General features: G+C 44.5%; 1 protein-coding gene across 1 annotated transcript in view; it reads left to right on the top strand.

The window, feature by feature from the left end:
- Positions 1-510: 510 nt before the first annotated feature.
- Positions 511-26,289, top strand: part of cdi (serine/threonine kinase) — a 31,559-nt gene continuing 5,780 nt past the window's right edge. The window contains exons 1-3 of the mRNA XM_069131165.1: positions 511-1,604; positions 2,831-4,949; positions 21,430-21,551. Of these exons, the coding sequence (XP_068987266.1) occupies positions 3,300-4,949; positions 21,430-21,551 (1,772 nt within the window). The 5' untranslated portion in view covers positions 511-1,604; positions 2,831-3,299. The remainder of the gene's footprint in view (positions 1,605-2,830; positions 4,950-21,429; positions 21,552-26,289) is intronic.

Here is a 26,289-nt window from a genome sequence, read left to right as displayed (position 1 = left end):
GACATCGTAGAAGTACATTTGAGATTCAAAATGAAAATTAACAAGACAAAATTTGATCGTTCTAAACTCCGCAAATTACGAATTAAATCAAAATTGCTGCGTCGCCGAGAGTAATAGAATGGTATGTAGAAATTTAAGTAGCTGTATGAGAAACTGAAAATTGTTGAAAGACAGTGAAAGGTACACTTGTATGCATATGAGAATTCTCACACTTTCATTCCGCCTCGCAAAAACTGGTTGTTTAGTATCATAGAGATGAGATCGTGGTAGTAAGGTCGGAATGGAAATTCTCATAAATTATTTCGTGCCGTGAAATCGTTGTTTCGTAGATTTTCATTGAACAAGTGATACAATTTCTCTATTCTTATTCACGTAGTGTTACTTTCATAATATTAGTACTATTCCTACACGAAAGTTATTCATAACAAAAGTTATTCATACGGTGCTTTATTAAAAAACACGTTCCTTTTTTTCTTTCTTTTTTTAGATGATATAATAAAACATAGAGAAAAGATCTTTTCTTTTTAAACTTATAAGCTCGTCTAATGTTAGTCACATACCACGTATTGTTTGCTAAAGAAAGGGAACAAGGAAACATTGGTATCTTCATAAGATCTTTGCCTATATTACGATGAATCTTTCCTGCTTAATATTCTATTCACAAGCTCGCGTGTTTTGTTCGAATTTAAGTGTTCCTAAGAAGCAAGAAAAAATTCCGCGTTTAGAATGCGCACATTCGAAAGACGTGCCCGTCTTTACATTCAATTCATTAGGAGGGAAGATGGTGGGGATAAGCGGGGACGTCGGCTATTGCCGATAGACGGCGTATGGCGGAGCAGTTCATTTCTGTAATGGCCGCTGTCTGGCGTTGTCGGTGAATCGGTCTCTTTTGTAGTCTCGCAAACGAAATATCGCATAGCATCGTTGTTTAGGAAAATTCAGTGCGCGGCAATCCACGTGAAGAGAGGTGCGGTGTTCGCTGGTGCATAGTGTGTACAGTGATGTATATGTTGTGACTTGAGAACGGACGATCTGTCGAGAAAATTCAAATCGGATGTGCACTGGTGTCCCACTGTTTACTCGGCTCACCGACCGTTCACGATTCTAGATTGAGAAAATATCGTACTAGTAATAAGAAGATCGTGATCGCACGATATGCAATCGAGTATCGTGGGCTTGCGTCGCGTCATTTCGGAGTCGCAAGGTTCCATTGAGCGATGGTTCATCCTCGGACAGTAAACAAAAGTGACAGCGTGCAGATGCCGTTCGGTCATGCCTCCCGTCTCGTGTCTGTATTTGTCGATAGTATTTGACGTCCTGTTCTTCGCGAGCCCGAATTCTCTCACGTAGTTCAAGGTCTTCTAAAATCAACCTAACACCACGCTGCCAACAGGCCCAGGGAATTTCACGCCACTTTCGAGATCGAACGTGTTCCGAGCGTGTTTGTCACTGACAGTAACACTGACCGCGCTTTTCTCAGTTATCGCTCGCGTTGTTGTGTCTTTTTCAAGGACTTGTCCCATAATTTCCGACTCGAAAAAATTAACATCTTCGTAAGACTCGAAGCAAGAGAAACAGTGGACGCATCGGTTTCACTCCCGCAGGTATGTTGCTCCGATTACTGTCCCTCCATGCATTCGGAACACGGTGCATCGAGCTTTCTACTGTCTTTGTATTTTTTCTTTCGATCTAACGTAAGGGTCGTTGAATTATAGTACGGACTCTATGTATCCGCGGGAAGAGGTATCGCGATATTCCGTAATCAAGTATCGAGGACATTTACGCGATCCAATTATACGTATATTTTATTGCGATATGTAAACGCTATATCGATAACGTGAAAAGTGTACCTTTGGCTGTGAAAATAATCGGTCTTACGAGTCGCTTTATCGAACAAAGATTTTCACCGAGCGATATTTAAGCGATAGTATCGCGTTTCTAGAACTAGAACAAGACACTGGACGTTCGTCAGAAAGCACTTTTTGTCCTGTAAAAACGCATCAGGCCGCAGCGCCGTGTTATACAGCAATTAAATATAGCTGGCCTCTGGTAATTGCACCGTGTACTTTTTATCATAAATTGCATTTCTCGCGTGTGAAAACGGTCATCTGCCGCAACTGGTGGAAGAAGAAGTAGCGCTGCTTTGTAAATCAAATCGCCGTGTGCACCATGTAATGTATCACCGCGTATGCTCAGCCAACCTGCACACAGGTATCCGCATTATTTAACAAATCTGTTCGCATTCCCGGGCACGAGAACTTGGCGTATCCACTGCGAGCCACGTTGTACGAGTACCGCCAAATATTTCTAGTATTTCGCACGTTATCTATTCCTTCAATAAGACGTCTACTTTAATAGCAAGCGTAATTTCCATACACGACATATTCTTGAAAACATCGCCTCTATATCGGTCGTATACGGAAGCGAGTGTATATATACATATACATATGTATATATATATATATATATATATATATAGGCATATATAGGCATATATACATTATATCTATATGCACGTATGTTTCCACCGAGTTTGAGCTAGGTCAGTGCGGTGAATCACTGCAGAGGGATGAATCTGATAAACCGCTCTTCATTTTTACAGCTTTTAATATGTATTTATTATATTAAGATTTCTGCAATTGAAACAGTTCGAACGTGTACAATTGATAAGTACATAATCGTTTCACTGACATTTTGTTGCGATCGAAAACTGCATCGATATCGGTCACTATTAACTGGACTTGTAACGGGAAATAAAGAATCGAACGAAATTGTTTCAATTGCAGAAACGGAAAGAGATTAGCGTATTGACTAGTCTTGTGGGATGCAGATTTCTTCCAGAATAGCCAAAGTCTCCTCCCCATGTTTCGAGGACGCTCGAAGAGGAGAGAGATGTGCCAAGTTTCGCCGCTGCGGATATTCCATGTGCTTCTCGAGTTCATCGACGTTGACTGGTTGCCGCACTGCGTCCCCTGCTAGGATCATGTCCTAGTCCACTGTGATTCCTCGATACGCGTGATCCCACTGCCAAAAGAGAGAGAGAGAGAGAGAGACGAGCGTAGCATACCGAAGTTCGAATCTGATCCTGACATGTCGGGCTACCGCTTCAAGGACGTAGCTCGTTGTCGCCTCGAGAGTCTTCCCGATCGAGAATCGACGACCTCGTTCGTTTGAACGGCGAATCAAGAGACGTTGTCACGTCCATCGACAAGACTGATAATCTGTGTAATGCAGCGCGCAAAGGCGACGACCTTCCGTCCCGATTCAAGCTGTTCGATCTTTTCACAATAACGGCGAAAATGTTCGGCAAGGTGCCACCGTCCAACACACCTGGACCGCCTTCGAACGATGGAACGTTGGTCAAGTCGTGCGCCAGACCCAGTGGAACCGCGTGTTTGCCGTGTTTCTCGGTCGACGAGACGCCAGCCACGCTCACCGAGGAAAAGTCGAAACCTTGGAGGCCGAAAGACCACTGTATGCCCGTAGTCTCCGAGGCACCCTCTACGGGAATAGAGGACAAGCAGAAGCTCTGGAGATCGAAGGAGAACTGTAACTCCTCCGTCATCTTCGATCCACCTTGTATCACCGATGACAACTCGAGACCGAAGAGAGCGAAGGAAGGATCGTGCCCTGTGAACGAGTATCCGACTGTCACGGACGACAAGACGAAATCGTGGAGATCTAAGGAGAATTGCAACGTTAGCGTGGTACCCGATGTAGCTACCTTGATCGAGGACAAATCGAAAGTAAGGAGATGCAAGGAAACGTGCACGTCCTCCGAGTTTCTCGACGATAAAAAGCTTCGAAGGTCGACGAAGGAGTCCAGCGGTTCGTTGACGGTGGAGCCAGTTTCCATCGATGATAAATCCAACGTATGGAGAATATCGAAGGACTCGAATAATACGGCAAGTGTCGATCTACATGGTAGTTCGCAAACTCCTAGCTCTACGTCTAATTTTTCCCAAACGTCGATCTCGTTCGTCGAGGTGAACAGACCTAGCAGGACCGAGTCGACTGGCTGCTCGGTCGCGAAGAACTCCTGCTCCAAATACTCGGCCAAGGAGATTTCTGGCCACGGAAGAAGTCACACGGTGGCGAAGGCGACGAGCTACGGGAAATCTTCGAGTTGCGCGTCGACCGGTGCCACGAAATCGCAGAGGGTGTTTGGTTCCACTAGTCTGAGCAGTTTGAACGTCGACTGCGGCTCGAGAGACTCGTTGAAGTTGGCAAAAAAGCACGTCGGTGCGAACCGCGATTTTCTCGCTGGTAAAGAGCAACATTTACCCGGAGGAAAGTCTATTTCCAGAGAGACGCAGAGGAGTGTCGCGCAGGCTGCACCATTGGCGGCAGGCAAACAATCTACCGCGAAGCCTTCGGATGCAGGACATACGGTGTCGAACGGCAAGAGTCGACCCGTCTCGGAGTCTAACAGCGAGCTAGGTGACTCACCGATGGACTTCACCGCGATTTCTGTGATTCAGTCGACCGATGAATCTTGCCAGAAGTCGTCCGCGAAATCGTACGCTGCCAACAATGATATGATGGAGTTGGTGGTTTCGGCAACTTCGTCGTCGGGCGCTTACGAGCAACGAAATTGCAGAGGGGACTTTACCACGTCCACACCGTCGAAGGACTGGATGAAGTCCAACGGCGACGCGTTGCAAAGTTGCATTTCCTGTTTGCCGCAAGATCTTCCAACGGAGCTGCAGTCTTCGCCCCGAAGTTACAGGGAACGAGAAAAGTGCCGTGATCCATGGCGACCCACCGAAATGGAAAGCAATATTTGCAACCTGAATGTGTGTCCTAGTGATACGTATCAGGATACCGGCTCGAAAAGGAGGACAGGTGCTTCCTGCCAGGCGTTGAGGCATGCGGTTGCCTCGCTGAACCGATTGGATGACTTTTATATGGAGAAGATCGGTGCCGGATTCTTTTCGGAAGTGTTCAAGGTAGGACCAAGTTTCACGTATCGCTTTATCGATATAACGACTTTGCATTATCCAAGGATAATAAAGAAGTATCACGGATCGCGTTTAAACTATAAATTACAATTTGCGCTTCGGCCAGTACTTCAGCAAATGGAGAAAAGTAACAGGATCGTGATGAGTCGTTCGACGTGTTTCCGATGCGCGGACGTGTTTCATAATAGAGCCATTATCGCGAATATTTTTCTCGGAACGATATTCTCGGCTCGTTTCTCGCCGAGGAATGTACAATTAGAATACGAATAATAATTAGGCATAATAATTAGGAAAGTTTTCTCTTCGATATATAACACACTGTTTTGCCACTTTTTTCCTACATTTCATTTTCTTTTTCTTTACCTTTTAAATACATTATGTATTATCACGCGCTTTAGTCGCTCGCTTCGCAGTACAGAGCAGCGGCGTTATCTTGGCAATTGTTAGTAGACTAACATCAGCGAAGATTAGATACGAATGCGTGCAATAATTCCAAGGCGTTCTCTCTAAATTAATTCCATCCGTAACCATGCGGTTACTCGTTTTTTTAACGAGCAGTCAAACGTTTTTCCCTCGAAGATCTTCATGCATAGAATTCCTCGATTTCATTTGTAAACAATTGCACGATTTTTGGTCCAGTGACTGCACCTTTGCAAATTAATTAGCATTCGCTCGAAACGATAAAATAAATTCAAGCAGTTGGCAGCGATTGCTTGCCTACTTGAGTACCTTATTTCGACGAATTTTCTTCCACAAATTTTCATGGAAAGTATTCGTATATTCGTTGGAAGGTGAATTAACAACGTACATCGTAAACGGTAGGATAAATTGTCATTGGAATAACGGTACCCACTCGGAGAAAATGGCAATTAACCATATAGAAAGCTTCCCGTATATGGTACGTCCAATAATCAATGCTAAAGGCAATTTAAGTAAGTGACACGGTATATTTTTTCGCCTACGTTATTCTTCGATCAGGCGGTTAGGTGATTAAATTTAATTTGAAATGAAATTTGAATTCGAAAGAAAAAGGCGATAGCTGTTTGTCGTACTACTTTATGTACGCAATGTGTAAGTAGTTGACAATATGAAATATCGCATCGGACCAAAGTGACTACTCAGCCAAAAACATTTGCCACGAGGTAAAAGATCCAAGGAGGGATTTGCGCCTTACATCGCGAACAAAACGTTGTGACATAACGAAACGTGGAATCATGGCCACATTTGCGTAAATCACGCTCTTCCCTCTTCCCTCTTCCGAAGCTTCGTTAGACGCGATTCATGAAAAATCATCTGCTCGTATCTACGTTGGTTAGGGCTGGCTGCAGCTCGTCGACTTTTTACGCACCTGGAGCATCGAACACAAGCCTTTCGTATTCATTCTACCGAGCCAGGTGCTAGGCATAACTTCTCGTTGCTTTCGTGACAGATTATTTATTCCTGTTATGGAACTTTTTACGCGCACCGGAACGTTACATCGTTTAAACAGCCTAACGGCACTTAAGAAATGACGCGCAACTTTTCTCCCCGTTTTTGTCCGATATTTCTAGAAATTATTCTCCTTTATATCCAACAACGTTACGTAACGGTCAACGTGGAAAATTCGCGCTAAATCATAGGTGAATTTCACATCGCACAGGTTGAACCGCGTAATGTACCATAATGTGCAGAAGTAGGTTTCTGCTGGTACGTACGTAGATACGATGTTCTGCAAGGATGCTATAAGTCACAATTTCCCCCTAGTCTGCAACCACTTCCTCTATTGCGCCTTCTTTATTCTCTATCTTCTCCACGGCACTGTTAACCGCTGCTTTTCTTATCCTCGCGTATCTAGCACCGTGCAACGTCGTTTCGCCTTTGCTTCTCTCTCGGTGCTCTTTTCCACGCGACTAAGAAACACGCACGTACGTAGCTACGTATCCTGGAAGTGTTTTCGAGCGCGCGCATAATTTTGCACGTAGCCGAATGCGCTGGTGACGATAGAAAGTCGGTCCGGTTCCGTCGAAGGCAAAACCTGCAATTTGCCGGGCATTCGCGGACGACTCGACGAGGATGACCGCGTCAGTGTCATCGGAAGCTATCGAACCGAGCCGAGAATCTTGACGAGAGCGTCGTTTCTCATCGGCTGGGTACGATATAAATAGGTCAACAGGAAATCGAGTACGGCCCGTGGTGTGACGACGACGATTCCCCCCGAGCCACGTATCGCGAGCATTCTGTTTAAAAATAAATCCACCGCGTTCTCCGGCGTTCTGGAGGATCCTTGCGATTTGTACCGTAGGTCAAAGTCTTCTGAACTTTCGCGCTCGAACGGTCCAAGAGCGCGCCCCTTAACGTCTTGTCGTTATCGACGCTACTTTCCATTAACGAAGTTATTTAGCAGAATTTGTAGAATCACGTGGTCCCGTAGCTGCGAACCTGGCCATCGATAGCTCACCCAAAAGTGTGTCGACGTTGTCGTACTTTTCTCCGAGAATTAACGTGCTGGAGGTCGTGTCCTTGGCAGCTCGGAATCGTTACGCGAGATTCGACGCGAGTCAATTTGCGCGAAAGTTTCAGCTCGGTGAAAGTCACGAAAGTCGTTCGAAGAAATTGAAAAAAAAAAAAGAAAAAAAAAATGGGAAGGACCTGACCGCGCGAGCCCCGATTCACGAACAGAGGAACGCGATTCGATTTCGGAGGTCACGAGTTCTTGGCAACCGCACGCGATCTCACGACTAGAGCCAACATTTTGGCAAACCACTTCCTCCGCTCGTGCCCGACCGAAGAATTCGTCGTTTAACTCGACTCTATACCACCGACTATGCACGCACAGCAGGCGCATCAGCCTCTTCTTCAACCACTGTCTCTGGCCTGTGCATCGTTAGAGAGATCAACCGCGTGTACAACGTTGCATTCCTCTGACGGAACTCGATTTGTATTTCGAGACAGGAATCTTACCTATCGCCGTAATCGTTGTCGACAGAGAACGATGTAACAACTGGTTTCAATGAGCCATCAAATCGACCGATTATTGCGTGCTTTTTAAGCATCTGGACAACCAGTTTCGTTCCAACGGACCGATGGAACGTGTTATGCAGTAGCTTCCTGAATATAGCAAGGTCGTAAAATCGGCCAAGCAATGGAGCTTTCGTGCATCAAGCGTTTAGATCGTCAGGAAACCGGCAACGATGCTTTTCAATTCAAATCTTTGTTGTTTCGCGGACGTTTTATCAGTCTCTGCACACTATTGCCGTAAAATTTTATCGTGTCACATTTTTTTCACGAATAACATTGTAACGATATTGTAACTTCGTTTCTACGACGGATATCCCCCACAGCCAGCAGTATATCTTTAATATTTCAACGTCTTTTTTTTCGTCTGTTTGCTTATTTTCATTCATTTGCGAGAGCTACCGTATTAAAGAACTATAACGCAAGAAATATAACGACGTTATAAAAAGCTGACAGGCGTTAGAATTTGTAAGTAAGCACGTTCGAACGTCTGGGCAGGCGAATTGACGGAAACCTGAGAAGGTAAGGGTGCGAAACATCAGTTAGGGTGGCATAAAGTACACTTTAAACGTGGTTCAGGGTCTCGCGAAGGTCGTATACGTGATAATATACATTGTATAACAAAGGGCTTTTCGAACAGCTGAATCTGAACGCGATTACGAAAGCATAATATTTGGAGTAATGTCAAACGTTAAGTAATTGTTTCGCAATTGTAAAAGCGTCTAGAATAATCAAACTGTCCACGAACGTGTATTACGTTGGTTGAAACGTGTTGGAGAACTAACGACTCGAAATGTTCTCGGATGGACGTTGAAAGATATTTTCTTTCAAATGTGGAACGCCGTTGCGCTGAAACGTTCGCACTTTGTATGCCATCCGATTCAGGTAGCTCGACAAAGTATAAAACGCGAAATTCGACTTTCGTGTTTCGCGAACGAGCCCGTTAATCATAATTATATCTCGCGGACGATACGGCATGATATATTTGCCTGAAAAAATTTTATCTCAGCTCGTCCCTCACATTCCACGTGCACGCGTATTCTTCGTCTTCCTACTCTTCTTTCTTTTTCTGTTTATTCTCTAGAAAAAGTCAACACGAACAAGTTATAATTAAAAGGACAGGTGGAACGCAGTCGCGTTCGACAAATGTTTAATCGGAGATTTCTCTCCCAGCTTTCTCGATCGTGATTCCGTGGTGACTCTCAGAAATTGAACGACGAAACTGAGGCTACCATGGCCAAAGAAAAAGGAAAACAGCCGCGAAAGCGGAGGAGCTGAAACAGGGAGAGAGAGAGAGAGAGAGAGAGAGAGAGAGAGTAACGAAAAGATGCTCCAGATCTATTTTTGCGTCCCGTTCAACTTCGATCCTTGTCTCGCCGCTCTTCTTGGCTGATGAATCTGAAATTTTGAACTAAACTACACTGCTTCGAAATCGCTGACCATCTCTGTATGATTGGGAAGATAACCTCGATCATGGAAGTGAAATACGCTTAGTAATTCAACATGTGGACTTAAGAACGCTCGAAAGTGCTCAAGAATGCTCAGGAATTCTCGCGACAATTTTTATATAACGAGCTTCGAGCTCGATCGTCGTCAGATTGTCGCCCATCCGAAGATAAACGAGGCTAACAAACATGTCGTAAGATTCTTCGAAAACGGTCGACAAACGATGGGCGATTGCAAAATCCGTTTTATAGTTGGCGGTTTTTCATTTAAGATATATCGGCCTTGTTATCGTTCGCGTTAATGAGTTAGCAAAATCTCGCGTGCAATTAAAACCAGTTACGAACACCGGAAATTTCGAAGCGAATTTGAGCTACAACAGCCGTGTTAATATCGAAGTAAACTTGTTTGTAAACCACTAAATCGTCGGATCATGAATAAAAGATGCGAGAAACGTTATTCGCGTTCCGTCTTTCATTGCGGATTTTCTAAACGAAACGACCGCGCTTTGTTATTTCGAATAACGGTTGGTCGCCTTATGGAAACCTTGAAACGAAATCGTCTTTATCTGCTTCCACTATCACGACGACTAGACTGCATGAATGACACTGCTTCATAAGGTGTATTTCATTTCGTCGTTTTTATCAACTTATGTACTTATATACACGCGGAGCGGCAATTGTACGATGCTCGACCATGAAAAATCGTCCTTGTAGAAAAGTCGGTGTCGCGTTGAAACCGTAGATCCTAGAGCCGGACGATCTTCGGTTAGAGAAACTTGTTGCTCCCATCAATTTCACGATTTACTTTCATAGTTCGAGTCCGCGTATCTCGAACAAGACGAGGTCTTGCGTGTTCCCGTAACGCGTGTTACAATTGTGCGAATTTACGCGTCTATACGTGGCCGGTCGAGTCGGACACCGCGGTTTTCGCGTCTAGCCTCGACACTTTCCTTATTTCTAATTCCGTCGACGCGAATAAAATGAAATTGGCCGGGACGCGCCAGCGCCATTCGCTCTCCCTGCAAAACCTATTTGAATTTTACGTAACCCGCTAATTATACAGCCAACTTTGCTGGAATTTTCTCCGAGTATAGTCCGACGTGAACATTTTCCTCGTTTCCGAGAAGCTTTATCGAGCTCGTTGATCTAAGACCATTGGATAATTCGGAACACGTATTTAAAAGTCGATCTTTCCTTCCGTCGATCTAGATCGAGAACGGAAAAATGCCAAGACTATGGAATATGTATCGTGAACGTTTTTTCACGCGAAACTTGGTTACGGACGCGTGACGTTCGATAAAGCAAAGGAAACTAGAACAAGGGAACCTAAAGAGCTGGAGATTCTTTTTTCCATATCGAATTTATTATCGCCGTAAAAATCACGACGTCCTTGGAGGCGCATCGGCTTCGATGGAATGCGGTTATTATCGTCGTGGTAATTCCTACGTTTATGCTCGCGGATATAGTTTCAGGACAGTCGGTGGAAATGCAGTAAATAACCGGTAATGACACGCGTGATGACAGATCGCGTTATTACGGACATGCTTCGCGGAAACCCAGCAGGTATCGAAATAAGGTCGTTTCACCGCCAATCTCCTTCGGTTCGATCGTACTTTTGTATACGTTCGATTTCCCATGTCTTCTTTATTTGTCCTTTTCCTGATTTTTCTATCCAGTAAACTTCGTTTATCCTCTTTTATTTTCGTTCGAGATCGTTCGCAGTGTCGTTCGAGTTCTTAATCGGGCTATTCGAAAACAGATAGAACTTTAGAATTTCATCGAGAAAGGTTTCGTCGCTTATCGCTCTGAATTACAAAGTCCGTGGAAATCACGCATTCCACGCTGTCGCGAAACGCAATTTAACTAAAATATACATATGTGAAACGCGAGGGCTTGATGCCTCGGAGAAAGTTCTTACAGCTGCAGTTTATGCACGCGCTTTGACATCGACTGATCAGCCGCAAACAACTCTACTCGTCGGTACATTGAACGTAATAGCACCTTCGACGTAAATTTGCAACGCACCTCGTCGAACGCTGTTCTCATTGCTCCGTCTTTGATAACTATTTCTATTTAGATACAGTTAGGTACCATCATCTCAGGTGCAAGAATTCCAAATTCCAAAAGATTCAAGTATTTTGTTTATTTTCTAAATATGGCAACGGCAAAATCCTCTAAAAGTCAGTATAATTGTCGATCAAAATATATAGATTAATATTAAAAGACCGGAATTAAAACAATGCAATTTTATCGCATCGAAGCGTTAATCAACTCTCTCTCGGTAACGTTGAATTGGTTTCAATTGCGCGAGCAAAGGAGAAGAAAAGCGTCGACCACGCGAGATCGATTCAACGTAGCGCGTAAAACTGTCTCTCGAAGTATCGTTTGCCTCGAATTTAAAATACGGTTCGCTCGTTGCAATTAACGCGTGCAACGATACGCTAATCGATCTTAACGACGCGCCTTACGGTATTAATACGCTCCGTGATATAATTGTCGCATGACTCGCGCGCCAATTAAGCAAACTTCGAGTACGTGTATCAAAGTGTTCGATAGCGACGCCGGGATCAAAGCAAAGCGAGTGGTTCGTTCCGGTGTTGGAGCAAATACCGTGAGCACGATATAACAACGGGATCACGCGTGACCGTACTTTTACCTCTTTGAGAACTGTTTCTCCTCTGAAACACGCACGATATGTACGACGTTACATACGATTTCGATAAAAGATGCGGTACAATATGAAGACGGATGAAAAGAATTTTTCTTTCATTTAATGTACAATGCTGTTACGGTGTCGCGATCCTACAGAGTATAGAGCGTAGAACGTATACACGATGCAGAGTTACAGTCGACCATTATAAATATTAAGCTTAGGGCGAAAGAATTTGTCCACGACCTGGATAACTCAATTGGATAAAGTCCCGGTTCAGCGATCCAGCCGATCTAGCCGCTTCTCTTCTCCCCTAAAAAATACCGGTTAATTTCTCCAATTCTCCTAATCGAGCAATTTCACCGCTTCATATATCTATATTTGTTCCTTTCAATCGACTTGCGTAACACATCGACTTCCGTTCTCAAAATAATGACATCGTAGGAGGGAACAACAGGTCGCCGACTCTAATAACATCCAGGTGTGCTTCTCATGGTAAAGCGGTAACGGATACAGGCGTTGCAAGAGTCGATCGAAGAGACGATGGAGCAGGGATCTAAGAGGGGATCGAGAGAGGTTCGAGAGGTCGAAGGTGTCGCGTGCTCGCGCCAGAGACCTTCGTAAGGCCGCGGCGAAGCGACAGGCGAACGATCTGTCGGAAGTAGCCTCTCTTTCACTGCGGTGGCCTCACGTAGCAGATAGAAACGACCGACCTTGCTTGCGAGCGTTCGAAGCCCGCGTTCACCGCGGCATTTCCTTCCTCCGACGAAATAAGAATGCTCGAGAAGCAGACGAGAAAGCCGGTCACGCCGCGTTGGCCATGGAGTACGAACACTCTCTAATGAGCCTCTGTTACGGGTTCTCGTTCCTCGCTCATTTTCGTTCTACGACCGATTCATTAGCCAGCGAGATACGACCAGGTGGCCGGCCAACGTCCTATCGTGGCTCATTCCCGATTCGCGATTCACAATCCTCTCTCTTTCCGCGGCCTCCTACGAAAATCGCCGGAAGTTCACGCCGCCGCGGCTGCCTTAATCGCGAGCACGATATTTCGAAAGTGACGAGGTTTCTTCGCGTTCTCGCCAGTTCCGTACTCGATCCTCGATAACCGCGCAAGTTTCGTACGCGTTAGCCGCCGAGGATGATCGAGGGGTTTCGCTATCCTCGCAAAGTTCCTTCTAACCACCGAATAAGTAATCGAATGGTAACGGATTACCTTCCCGTTGACCCAGAAACCGGTCGTAACGTTGGAAACGTCGAGCCAAGCGGCGATATTTGACCGAGGATTATTCAATAGTTTCGCAATGATCGTTACAGCGCGTTGTTTCGTTGAACGCGGGTATTAACGAAACGAAACTAAAATCGTGCGAACGCATCGAAAACGAGTAGGATTTTTATGCAGGTATGTTAACGACTGTTACGAGCTCGCCTACGATTATATTTAAATTCATCGAACGGGGAGGAAAGTCGAGAAATCTGTCGTTGACTCGTACCGCTCGATCTCGGGAGAAATCTTCGTCGAGCGTCGGTATCTAGGAATCTCTCGCCTATCAATTCGATTCTCGCGAAACTTTCATCCCCGTATTTAGAGATAATTGCTAAATAATTCATGCATTATGATCCCGTAAACAACCAATGATCGTAATAATTTCGCCTTTTATCCGACTGACCGAGCGCTTAATTTTCTTTGGATAACTTACTTTACTTACAAGTGTAAAAGCGAGACTGGAATTTAATAGAAAAAGGTTCGATCTGGCCTGGATAGTCAACGTACTGAAATTTATTGGTTCCGCCGCGAAATAGGCCCGTTTCCGCTTGGCTGCAAAGTAAAATGTCGTTCTTCGGCCCAAAATGTTCCGTGACTCTCGATTTAATCCGGCTGATTGACGAGATTCGAGAGCGAGGAAAATGTCGCGCTACCGCTGCGAAATCCACGTTTATTAGACTCGTGTGTCGTTCCAACGACATGCAAATCCGGCAAGAAGTACGACTGGTTCCACCGTAAAAGTGGCGAAGTTGTCTTGGAAAACCGGTCGTATATTTCACCGTCGATCTTTCGCGCCAACTTTGAAGCGATCCGTAACCGTCCACCTAAGTAAAGGAAAACAACGAAGCGTTCCGACTTTGCACAATGGTAACCGATTCGTGAGATCGGGAGAACACGGTGATCTCGAATTAGTTTTGTAATTTAACAGCGAATCGAAGCGGTTCCAACAAGAATACCGATGAAATCGAGCGAGAACGAGAGTGCGTACCCTTCGTCAGACTCCAGTTGCCGGTTTCTTTAACCTTTAACGATGTTAATTTTACGCTAAACTTTCCTCGCGTGGCAATTAGCAGTGCTAATTGCCCGGTAATTATACGGATCTACTTTTGTATTCTTTGTCCTTCTCTAAGCTTCGTTACGAGCTTGGACAAAAGAATCGTGTTCCACCGTGTTGATCGTAATATACTTGGAAATATGGTAGATCCTGATGCGATATCGATGTCTAATCTGTGTCATAAATATTCTTGTTAACGAATCATACTCCAATTTTTTATTTCCTCGCCTAATAAGTATCTCGAACATGCTGCGGCGTTCGTTCTCTAAAAGACTAGATTACGGTATGCGAACGATTCGAAAGGACAGACTCCCCATATTTAATCGATTTCGAAGCAAATCTACGACGTGCAATTTATTGACAAGCTAAAACCATAAAAGGAGATTAAGCTCTTATAGGGAAAGCCGATCGACATTCACGAAGAGAAACTTTTTGCTAAAAAGTGATCGGAAAAAATATTAATATAGAAACTCTGTCAGAGAAAGTGCGTAGCGCGAGGCGAGAAAGAAATTTATCGCGGTGTCTCGCGATCGGTCGTCAGAGAAATCCTCGTCGATGCTCGTATCTCGAAATGTGGTGCATCGTCTCCTTCGATTTGTCTTGTTCGATCGATCGACGATTGTACAGCGTCCCCGCTGCGAGATCGCCCGACTATCGCGCGGAGATTTTTCCAATTCCAAACGACGATTTTTCGCTGAAACTTTGGACGGGTGCGCTGCATCACCGGGAAAAAATTGTGAACTTGTAAAGCCTTTCAAGGCATGGCCTTCGAGCCGTACGTTCTTAATTGGTAAATCGCTCTTAATAGAATCGTGGCTTTCCACGAAGTGAGTTGGAACCATTCGCGTCGACAATTTTCTTTGAAATTTTCGAACTTTCCTGTTCGCATCGTCAATTCAATTCAACTATGACGCGAGCAACTGCGAATCTGTTTCTACGTTCATTTCAACGATCTTCTATTTTTCAAGCGAAAATGCTACGAAACAATTTGGAATCGCTGTTCTTATTACTAGTAATTTGTGGTTTATATACGGACGTTTTAAGCATTAAAGCTTCTACACACTTGTTGATCTTGGCATTTTCATGTGTCGACGTAACGAATCAATACCGATCTACTCCGTTCGTAAATTTGTATGAAACTTTTTTCTACTTTTTGAATTATTTTACTCGTGCTATTTCCATTCTCAGATACTCACGTACACGAGTGAATCACATCGCTGAAAATAATTCATGGCTCACCTACTTAAGAACTTATCGTTCGCTAAAAGGCCAAAACACTCCACAAGTTCTCTACATAGTATAACGCACCCATTCATCGCTGCTACTTAAATACGCCGCCACCAACTGCATCGCATTACATCACAATTCACATCATAAAAAAAGAAGCAAAGTATTTTTGGCCCTTTTTTTTTCAAAATTTCAGCATATCCGAATTTCAAAACTCTGTTGGTGAGCGTTAGTGTTACGTATTCGCGAATTCACAGACCGGGAAAAGGAAGAAAGCGATTTTAGAAAATAATCGAAAGCGTTCTCTGCACGATATAAAAATAAGACAAAGAAAAAATACCAGTCTCGGTGCAGTGAACTTTTCGTTAAGCGGGCGATCTCGCGTAAACGCAACCCTACTTGCAGTTGACTTTCGTTGGAAACTTCGTGTCACGGCACGCTGCGTAAACTTTGAACTTTTCGAATCGCTCTCCACTCGTTTTAATTGGTGCGTGGATTTTAATTATGTCGAGGTTTTCCCCTTCGTCGACGTACGTCCGCGTATCTGTGATTTCCTTCATCGTGCTATTCGACGCACGTCGAGCGCGAAAGTTGACAAATCGTTGCCCGTTCGGGGGATTGAAAGAGCTACGGATCGGGCAAAATGATGGATGAGCAACGATCCCGATTGTATTTTTATCTTCGATGCAAGAAGGCGTCGTTGAAGATGTCTCGCGTGGAATAGCCGTGATTGCAGAACATTCGCGCGTTCGAGTTATCGTTAATTAACCCGATAATTCGCGCGATTAAGATACCACAAAAATAGCTCATCGTTCATTTCTCATCCGTGGTCACCGCAGCGCGGCTACAAATAGACGCTGTTGACCTTTGTCGGTCTGCCGTTTTACAAACCGGCCCGTTCAATAAAACTATTAAACATCGTGTTTGCCCTTTAATTGCCGTGACGGCCATAATTGCTCGGTAAATTTGCGATCTGGCCGTTATCTCATTGGACCTACGGCGGAAATTTTGCGGCAATACGTCGTCGTTGGACTTATTAAATCGAGCGAAAAATCAACGCTGTAAATTCGTCGACCGTTTCATGCTCGAATTAACTTGCCAGATGACGATCTCTCGCGGAGGTTCGCACGGGGATCGGTACTTGCTCGGTAATCCAGTCTCCGACAAAGCCGCGCAACGTTAATGGAAGTTCTGCGGCGATAGAGGCCTTTCAGGGCTGCCTTTTCCCGGAAGCCTTTGAATCCTCGAAATCTTCGACGCGCTCTAGCCGTCACTTTTAATCTTCGCAGTCCCTTTTTCTCGATCCGAGGTTCACCGAACTCCAAGAGAGTATGTCGTAAAATGCCGTGCATTTCCTACGCTATATTCCATCCTTTGCATACAACGTCGCATAACACACGGATATTTTCAACCGCATAAATCGAATTGTCAAACGCAAATTACTTTTCACATACCGATCAACGACGTACATCGCGATTTATAATTTCTCCTTAATCTATCCATTTACGACGATGTGTCTCCTAGTTTTACGGTACAACTTCCTTCGTACGAACTCCATTTATTTGAACGAAATTGCGGTTAGCGTCGATCAAACGAACTTCTACTTGTTGAATCCGTTTAGCTGAACGCGAACTAGCATTATACGAACGAAAAGTGGATAACTGACGATGCGGAGAATAAATGGATCTATAATTATATTTACGATTATATGAACTATTTGCTCGTTGATAACCGATGTTGAGAAAAAGTAGCAAAAGTTGGGAACAGAAAGGGGTCAATAAGAAGCCGATCGATCGACTGTCCCGCTTCTGTCTGGATCGATGCGAAAAAGCGCCGGATGAACGAAGAATAGCGGCCTCGAGTCGTGGAAAAAAAGTCGAGCGTTTACAATGTTTGCGCGTGTGGTTGTCGTCGGCAGTCGTTAATCACTCGCGGTACAATAATCACCGCGTGCTTTCTCTGTACATCCGCTAACAATGGAAGTCGAATGCGTGGAGAACACGCAAGGACGAGTCCACGTATGCGGCGAGAATTATTTAAACGAACCGGGCCACAGCTAATTATTTGGCATTCTCGGCAGCGACTTTCGCGAAACTCGAAAGACAGCTTCTGAAACGCTCGAAACAGTTGCTTTCGACCATCGAGTGAAAACTACTTGGCATAGTTTGGTCGTTGGCAAAAAGACCGCGATGATTCCGAAGGCATTCGGAAATTACCCGATGCCGATCTTCGCTTGTCGCCGTACAGTTATGATAATTTCAATGCATGAGTAAAAGCGAAGAGCCCGGGATGAGATATTTATAGCGGAGATTGTCCTGCACGTCAAGTGGAAAGTCTTAAGTTGTACACGGAGACGTTAAGTATCTGAGTCAAAGTTCCAATTTATTTACCGTGCGAAAATAACGCACGGATATACGCGCGTTCCAAGTTCAAAGTAGAATGCCATAAGTTCGAGTAACAATTTCTAGGTATAAAGTACCGAAATGAATATTCTTCCTTCGCGATTCTGGTTCAGATGGCAGATAGCTGCCCGCCCGCGATAGTTTTACCAACGCGATAATAAAAGAAAATTACTGCTTGGCGACACGAAACGCGCACTTAACTAACCTGTTTTCGCGTTCTAATGTATTCATAGGTCAAAACGATAACGCGAAATTACCGAACTGTGGGATTCAAGCAACGGACAGAAAAAGCGCAGAACTTGTTCCAATTTTTATATTCCTATCGGCAATGCATCACCTGCGTAATTCGCGCGAGAACGTTAGAAAGTAAAACTACAAAAAATCTAGAAAGAAAAAAAGACAGAGAAAATCTGAATTCCAAATTAGACTAGAAGCGCGAATAAGAATCTATCTATTGCACGATCGATTAAAAATTAGGCTCGTCGGCCTGGTCGTAATTGTGAATTCGATCGGTCGGACTTAACGGTCTGTAAAGGCCGAGGCTTTCGACGAGGTGGTTCGAGGCAGCTCGTCTTTTTATCGAGTCAAGTGTCGGTTCGAGGGAGCGACTTCTCGTTAGCTTCGCTTCTTCCTCCGTTCTTTTTCTTCTACGCGAAACACTCGATTTGCAAGCGCTCTGTTTACCCGGCGAGTCCGCGGGTATTCGTCATCGTTTGGCCGCGGCCCAACTAAGCCAGCCACTGCCAAGGAATCCTGGCCAGATTCCCTTTAGATATTCTCGACTTTTTATCTCGCGGAATTTCCACCTCGTATTCGTTCTCCCTTGATCGAATTTCCCACCGGTTTCCGTGGCCCGTTTCTCGCTGTCCATCCTTGAATCGATCGATCTCTGTCAACCATCGATTAACGCTGCAATTCGCGTGCCATGCGACGTCGAGTTTTTCGATAACTGTAAACGATAGAGTGGCGCCAAGTCGCGCGGACACGACTGGCGTGTCTTTCGTTGGTTCATGATAGCGCGGGAGTTCGTAAAAGTGCGAGAAACGACGAGGCGAAGAGGTGTCCGTTAGCGGAGTCGCTCGAGGAGCAAATTAAGACCGGAAACAGAGCGATATCGTGCACGCGAAGTCGTAGCCCCGCGTCGCGCGTTCCGCCCCTCGAGCCGATTCGAAGATTCCAGGCTTCCAGGCTTCCACGATGACGGCGTCGTTGTAACGACATTCCGACGCGGTACCGTCGCGATTATAATCTTCACGGAGTCGTTTTGACACTGATACCACGACTGCCTCTCACTGTTGACCCGTTTATTCGCAGTGAAAGAGAGATTAAATCCTCTTACCCTTTCTCACTCTCTTCCTGTTTTTCCCGTTCTCTCGTCAGAGAGTTTAAAGACGCGAGATGCTGTTGCGCGTTCCTTGCGATTGATATCTCGAAAAGTGGCATCTCATCCTAATTAAGATCGATCGTAGAAGTAGCTGTTTTTCATCGTTCAAAGATCCTTCGGATACACTTTTGCTTTTAAATTCTTCTACTCTCCGTTTATTATGCATGCATACCCGCTTCTCTAGCGTATCGTTTTCTCGTAGTAACGCAACGTGTTTGCATCTATGAATGAACGAGCGAACGATCGAATAAACCTATAAATATATTCAAATGGTATCACTCAAGGCATCCTTGCACGGTGATTGATCCTCGTACGCGATTCACAGCGTATATCCGTGTAGTTGGATTCTCCGTGGTTGTAGAAGCTGTTGTACGCTGCTACGTCGCGTCTCGTTAATACGTTTCTGCCTCGTGAGAATCGGCCTGACGTTCTCTCACGCGCTCCTCGAGCTGTGAAAACGTGGTACACACAGATATCGTTATACGATTGGGAACGGCGAACACCGCACTTAATATCGCACCTCGTCGTTCGCGGGAACGCTTAATTACAGTGTAATATGCATCGAGATAATTTTCTTGCCCGCCCGCGGTGGAAACGCACGGAACGATCGAGGTACGAGAAAGTCTCGTTGCGAGCTTCGATCCACCGCGAAAACTTCGCGAATAATAACATCCCTATTAACAGAGCTACGAATTAGCCGAGCTATCGGTTAACTCGATCCGTACTTACCTCGGTTTCTTCTTCCTCTAGTTGGACACTCGGCTTTCTAAAATTACCTTTACGCAATGCAGGCATTCCAAAGCATCAGCGGACCTATCGCGATACGATCGAGAACTATTCGTCCAAAGTCGTATTTCTCTCTCGGAACTGACTCGGATTAGACCGTGTTTATGGCAGATGCGTGTTCTCGCCAATAGGTCTGAACGATCAAATGCTCAAGAACCACACGCAAGAAACCTAAGACATTCGCATTTGTCCATTTTCTGATTTCGATACGACGGCTAAAAAGCAGTATGTATTCCAATCTGTTTGCATAGTTGCGAAGCGGACTTGTTACGTCCGAAAACTTTAGGAAGCTTTTAGGAAGATCTTTTGAAGAGTTGTAAATCTACGAAATTTCGTAACAAACCAATAGCGTTACAGCAATCAATATCTTCGAAGTTAGTTACGTCGAATGAGATACACGCATGTTCAGTGCCAAGATCAAACAACGAGAGAGAAATCGATAATATAAAATTCGTTGAAATTACACATTCAACCTTAAGATTGTCTCTCTATAGAGCATGAAGAGCGTGGTGACTTATTACGACGATATATAGATGTCACAAAATTATTTGCGAGTCTGGCTAACATCTGTTATTGCATGTGCAAACTTCATAGCGGACAAAAAGAGTCATTTTCAATCGTTATTTCAACAGTAGACTTTTATGTCCTGACAGTTTTTGCTTTGTAAGAAAAAAAAAAAAAAAAAAATTTGAAAAATGAGCGAGGGAAAGATTCATTTGCTTCGTGTCATGCTCTACGGATCCCGGAAAGGTGTAACGGTGGGAATTCCTGTAAAAAAACATTCAGGACGTTTACCAAGACCGTGCACCAGTTCTTCGTATAATAGAAAAGTTTCCCTACGACTTCCTCTGTTAAAATTCGTGGATTATTTTGCAATAAATTAAGCACTACGTCTGGATTTTTCACATACAACAACGGATGTTAGCAGACTTGCAAATAGTTTAATAATAGTTTATCTATCGGAATCGGCCACGAACTTTTGCACTGACCCAATATCGCAAGTATATGCATTTCGATCTCCGGACGTGTTATTCGCCGATACAAGCATTCACTGCGTCCATAACTTTACAGTTTCGATCTAACTGTTTGCGTACTTTGAGCACTTCCAGTAACGATAAATGTCATGTTTCATAACGTTGCGAGTAACCGCTAGATACATCAGAAAACGCTTAAACGGTTCAAGGGTTCGACGATATGACGCATAGCGTTTCACGACGGCGTAGAAAATCGTGTTGAACATCTGTGTACCCGGTTTCCAGGTTACCCACAAAGTGACGAGTCAGGTGATGGTCCTGAAGATGAACCAGCTGCCTGCGAATAGGCCAAACATGCTGAAGGAAGTTCAACTGATGAACAAGCTCAGCCATCCGAACATACTCAGGTAAGTCGAATCGAAGTCCGGTTCGCTTTTGCGCTGGAGAAACTCGGCTGACCGTAACGAAGAAAATCAGCCCCCTCGCTTCGCGGCGAATTTTCTCTGTCCTCGCTCGAGAAACCAGTCAGCGAACGATTAATTAAGGAATAAGCGCGAGAAACGGTCCATCCGACGCGCGGCAAGTCACGCGTGTCGTTCGCTTTCTTCGCCGGTAGTTTTAAATTAAAACGGGGCGAGTTGTCGCGCGAATCGCGATGGAAATAGAAACTAGTTGGATAGAACGTCGAAATGGAAACGTCCGGCGTATTCGTTAGTCGAAGCAATTAAGGCGACCACGTTTTTTTCTTCTATCGGTCGGTTCGAATTTATTTTCGAACAGATACTACGTAAACATAGACGGCGTGCAGAGAAAATAGCGTATCAATGTCTCAACTGGAGCTCGGTCGACGGAATATCGTTTAAAACCGGAGAAATCTCGAAACGGACTAATTTCTTATTCTCCTACGTGACGATTGGATCTCGATCATGGAAAGAAATAAGCAACTGGTAATTTAAGTCTCGCATATCGACGATGCTAGTTTCACTGTCGCGCTTCCAAGTTTCCAATCACTCTCCCTCGGAACACGTAATTGCAACGAAGTTGTAGTCGTCGAGTACGAGCGACGACCGAATACCTACTCCATTTCTATATCTTGTATACGTTCGTTCTATTATCAGGAAAATTCAACGTTCACACGTCTGAATAGAGAAACTCGGGCAAAATATCGACTAAGATCTCGGCTAAAATCTTTCCGGTAAAATAACGAAGATGGTGCATATTTGTTTATCTTCTTCGTAGGATTGCATCTCGCGAAGCAGTCAGTTGCCACGCGAACAAGCAACGTCCCTTCGAAATGGATCGTTGCCGGTTGACGCAACCGGCTGACTGCGGAGCTAATGTTAAAAGAGTTTCGCGGTTTGCAAGTTACGAGTTATGACATAATGGCAGCGGGTATCGCTGTTCCGCGCCACTCTGCGTCGCACCGCGTCGCGCGGCTAGACGCGCCGCATCCGCGGCGACAACGCATTCCAACGATATAAACGGCTTGGCCCAGATTCGGCTGTGTGTGTTTATCCCGCGTGGCTAGTGGATCTTATTTCTGGCATTTCTCTCGTTGAAGGCTGCGAAAACCGCGAGCATCGTCGGCGTCGTGTCTTTTCATCGAGAGCGAGCCAGCTCGATGGAAAAAGAGAAGGGACGGAGAATAATCTCTGATGCGTGAATTTCGTAATTCTTGGAACGATACGACGCGCCAGGTGTACACATTTCGTTTCAGGGAATATGGATGAATGAAATCGGTCGATAATCTTTAGATATGTACGATGTACGTACATACCGTGTGTTTGGTTTTGTTAAGAGCGAGACCAAGATTTACTACTAACGCCACACTCGCGTCAATCGATCGGTCGTTTCTTCGAATATTCCGCGTCAACTGCCAGAAACGTGCTCGTGAATAACCAGCTTGTCCGAGCCGGTCCAAAACTTCGCTCCTCGAAACGCTGCGGATAATTCCTGGTCCAAATTTTAGTACATGTTCCCGACATTTTTGTCCCACACGCATATATATTATTCTTCTTGATATTTCCGTCGAAAAGTCAGTTTAAAGTTACGTCGAGATCGTTAGAAAATGTGTCCTACTGTAACGTTCAATTATCGCGATTGAATCTTTGCCTGTTACCTTTATCATTAACTCACGTTGTTTAGTCGTGAAAGCAAAGGAATGATACTGTTAAAAGTTTAACTACGTGACTGTATTTAAAATTTGTTATTTACGCCATTATTGATTTTTAGCCAATTATCATAGAGCTTAATCCGTAAGATCCGAACAAAGACCTTCGCGTTCCTATGATTCTTAGTCATTTTCATTGACAATTTCCTTACAAATAAGAATAGAAATCCTAAGCAACACAATTAAAAAGAAAAAGAGACACGAAACATTCTAAGCGTTTTTTTCCATTCGTAATCCTGTTGCTAAGCATTACTCTTATAATACGTTTCTTACGATGATATCCGGTATTGTGTACATCGATACTATGGACAATATTAGCGCGATAATATTTGTAAGAATTTCGTGTAATCTTATCGGAGCATTAAGACGTATCGGCGTGTATCAGAGTAGTTTCGCCGAAGAACAAGAGCACTGCCGTGGTCGTGGACGCGATCGATAGTAGCACGAAGCTGGCCATGAAGTGAAAAATCATGCTGCCCAGTGACACCATCGACGTGACGTGATTTGCGAGCGAGCGAGCGAGCGAGCGTGCGTGCGTGCGAATGGAATCGCGTCGATAGTCGCACATGCTTGCGGAGTTTCGATCGTTCTATCGGGGATATTGCGATAACCGGTGGTAGAAGCAAATTGACCGGTAATTTATCGTGATTCGCACGCGCGAGGTCGCACACAGATACGAAGATACGTTTCCGATTGTTAACGTCCGATCATTGTTGCGATAAACTTGATATAGGCCGCAACAACGTGCCGCCGATTTTTACAACTCGATACGATACACCGCGTATTCGTCCAAAAATCGGAACTTTGAATCGAAGATCGAATCGAAACGTCTCGTACACGATCAACCAGGTATCATAGTTGATTAACTATCATCGTTACAGCGTAACAGTTCACCTTTTAAGTCTTGGAACTATACAATTTTCGACGTAAATGATCGCGATACCGCGCTATACTCGATTGGAGCGAATTGGACGTTCCGGCTATCTAAAAATCTTTCGTCGAAACCTTACTAATTAGTCAATTACGATTTCTTTCCCGAACCAGGGACAGTAGTTTATCCTAAACTCATGTGTTGGGAATTTTCCAAACGAACTAATACTTGGTAATGTATTTACTTCGACGTAACGATGTTTACAAATCGACCGGTATCCTTATCGAGATACACTTTGTAGCTCGATAAGGATCGCGAGTTTCTCGCCGTTTTCAGATACTGCTCGGTTCACGCACACGAATTACAAGGATCTTAGTCTCATCGCGAGATAACGTCGTGTCAATGGAACGGATTATCGGTCGCTAATTGGCGTTTATCACGACGTTTACCTACGCTCGTTAAGCTTATGACATTTCGATGCGATGCATCGACCTAACGAACCTCGACTCTGACTTATTCAATTCGCCGCCACCTACGGAGTAATCTAATCACTGGCAAGAATCGTCGAGTCGAACGCGACAAGCCTGCTTTTCCTATTGCGTCGATTACTATCGCTCTATCGCGGACTTGTCGTTAAATCAGACGTACAAAGCTCGCGGTAATTCGCCTCTGCCGAAGACACGTGCGATGTATCGACAGGTAGGCCGCATTTCGAATATTCTTTCTGTCGGACCAGTAAAACCCACGGAATGACGTATCGAGCAAGGAGGAAGTTCTAGATTGTTCGTAATAGTAGTATCAGGTTTTCACTGGTTTAACCCTTGTGTGTAGGCAACCAAAATGGTCACGGTTGATGAGCAACGCGTTCTATTTCGATAGATCAAACACGTAGCGATAATTTTACTTTCATACATTCTCGGAACTTTGGACTTTTCCTTTCTACGATGTAACAAATGCTTTATAATATGATATGGTTCCAAATCATTTGGACAAAAAGATTACTTCCAGTTACGATACAATTCCACGCTAATGTCGACTACGAGGTGTGTTCAAAAAGTAACGAGACTGATCCTGTCAAAATGTTTATGTCGTTTAACGAAAAATGTACATCGTCCCTTTCAAAATTGTTCTCTCGAGAAGGTATATACCGGCGAAGGCGGTACTCCTATTCCTGGAAACAGCGCTGGAATTCTTCTATCGAAACTACTTTCGGTTCGTCGGTTACAATCTCTTGGACGTTGTCCACGGTTCCTCAAAACTATGGTCCTTCGAGATGGCTTTTAATTTTTGAGAAAAAAGGTTGTATGGACTCGTGTCTGAAGGTCGTGGATGCTGTAGAACCACAAAGATACCAATGTCGACCAAAGTTTTGGTTTACAGAGAGTGCAAAGCAAGGCATTGCTCGATACGTCGCTGTTCCATTTCCGTAACGCGTTACTAAAACAAGTTGCGAAATCGCTCGTGTCAGCTGAATCGAGTTTGAAATTAATATCGAAGGCAGGAATAGAGATATTACGTCTCGAATAGCATCGAAATCTATTTCATTACCGTTTGGACACACCGCGTACTCCCATTCGCACGTATTCGCACTGTTCTTTATCCTTAAGACGTGGATCGACGTAGAAACGTGTGCAGCAGCTTTGCGATATTTCGAGGGAATTTATAAATGGACGTACAAGGGTTAAAAAAGGAATCGCCGCGGTTCATAGAATATTCGTGGAAATCGACGCACGCGTGCACCCGACAGAAACTATAGTTGCAATGGTGAGATCGAACGGCATATATTCGATAAAGCCAATTAAAAGGTAATGGTAAGTAAGCGCGTTTTAGGAAACGCTTTCTCGTCTAATGCGGAAAAGCTTCTCCCCTTTCTTGATCGATTTGAATTTTCCCGGTTCCACAGCTGAAGCGGAAAATCAAGCAAATCTCGCTTTGCGTTTGACCACGTTTCGAGGCAAAAGAGGAAACTCCGACGTTCGTTGGATGGTGATAGAGTATCGTGCCAAGTGTCAAATCGATACTCCCTAATCGCCTTACGTTCCTTCGCAAACGCGAAAACATCGACTGCGACGATATAATTCGTCGTAAAGTTTTACGTATTTCT

This window comes from Bombus flavifrons, chromosome 18, assembly GCF_040668555.2.
Source record: "Bombus flavifrons isolate JBK064 chromosome 18, iyBomFlav1_principal, whole genome shotgun sequence".
NCBI classification, from domain to species: domain Eukaryota; kingdom Metazoa; phylum Arthropoda; class Insecta; order Hymenoptera; family Apidae; genus Bombus; species Bombus flavifrons.
Note: the sequence above shows the minus strand (reverse complement) of the source record. Positions and strands in the feature narration are given on the sequence as shown.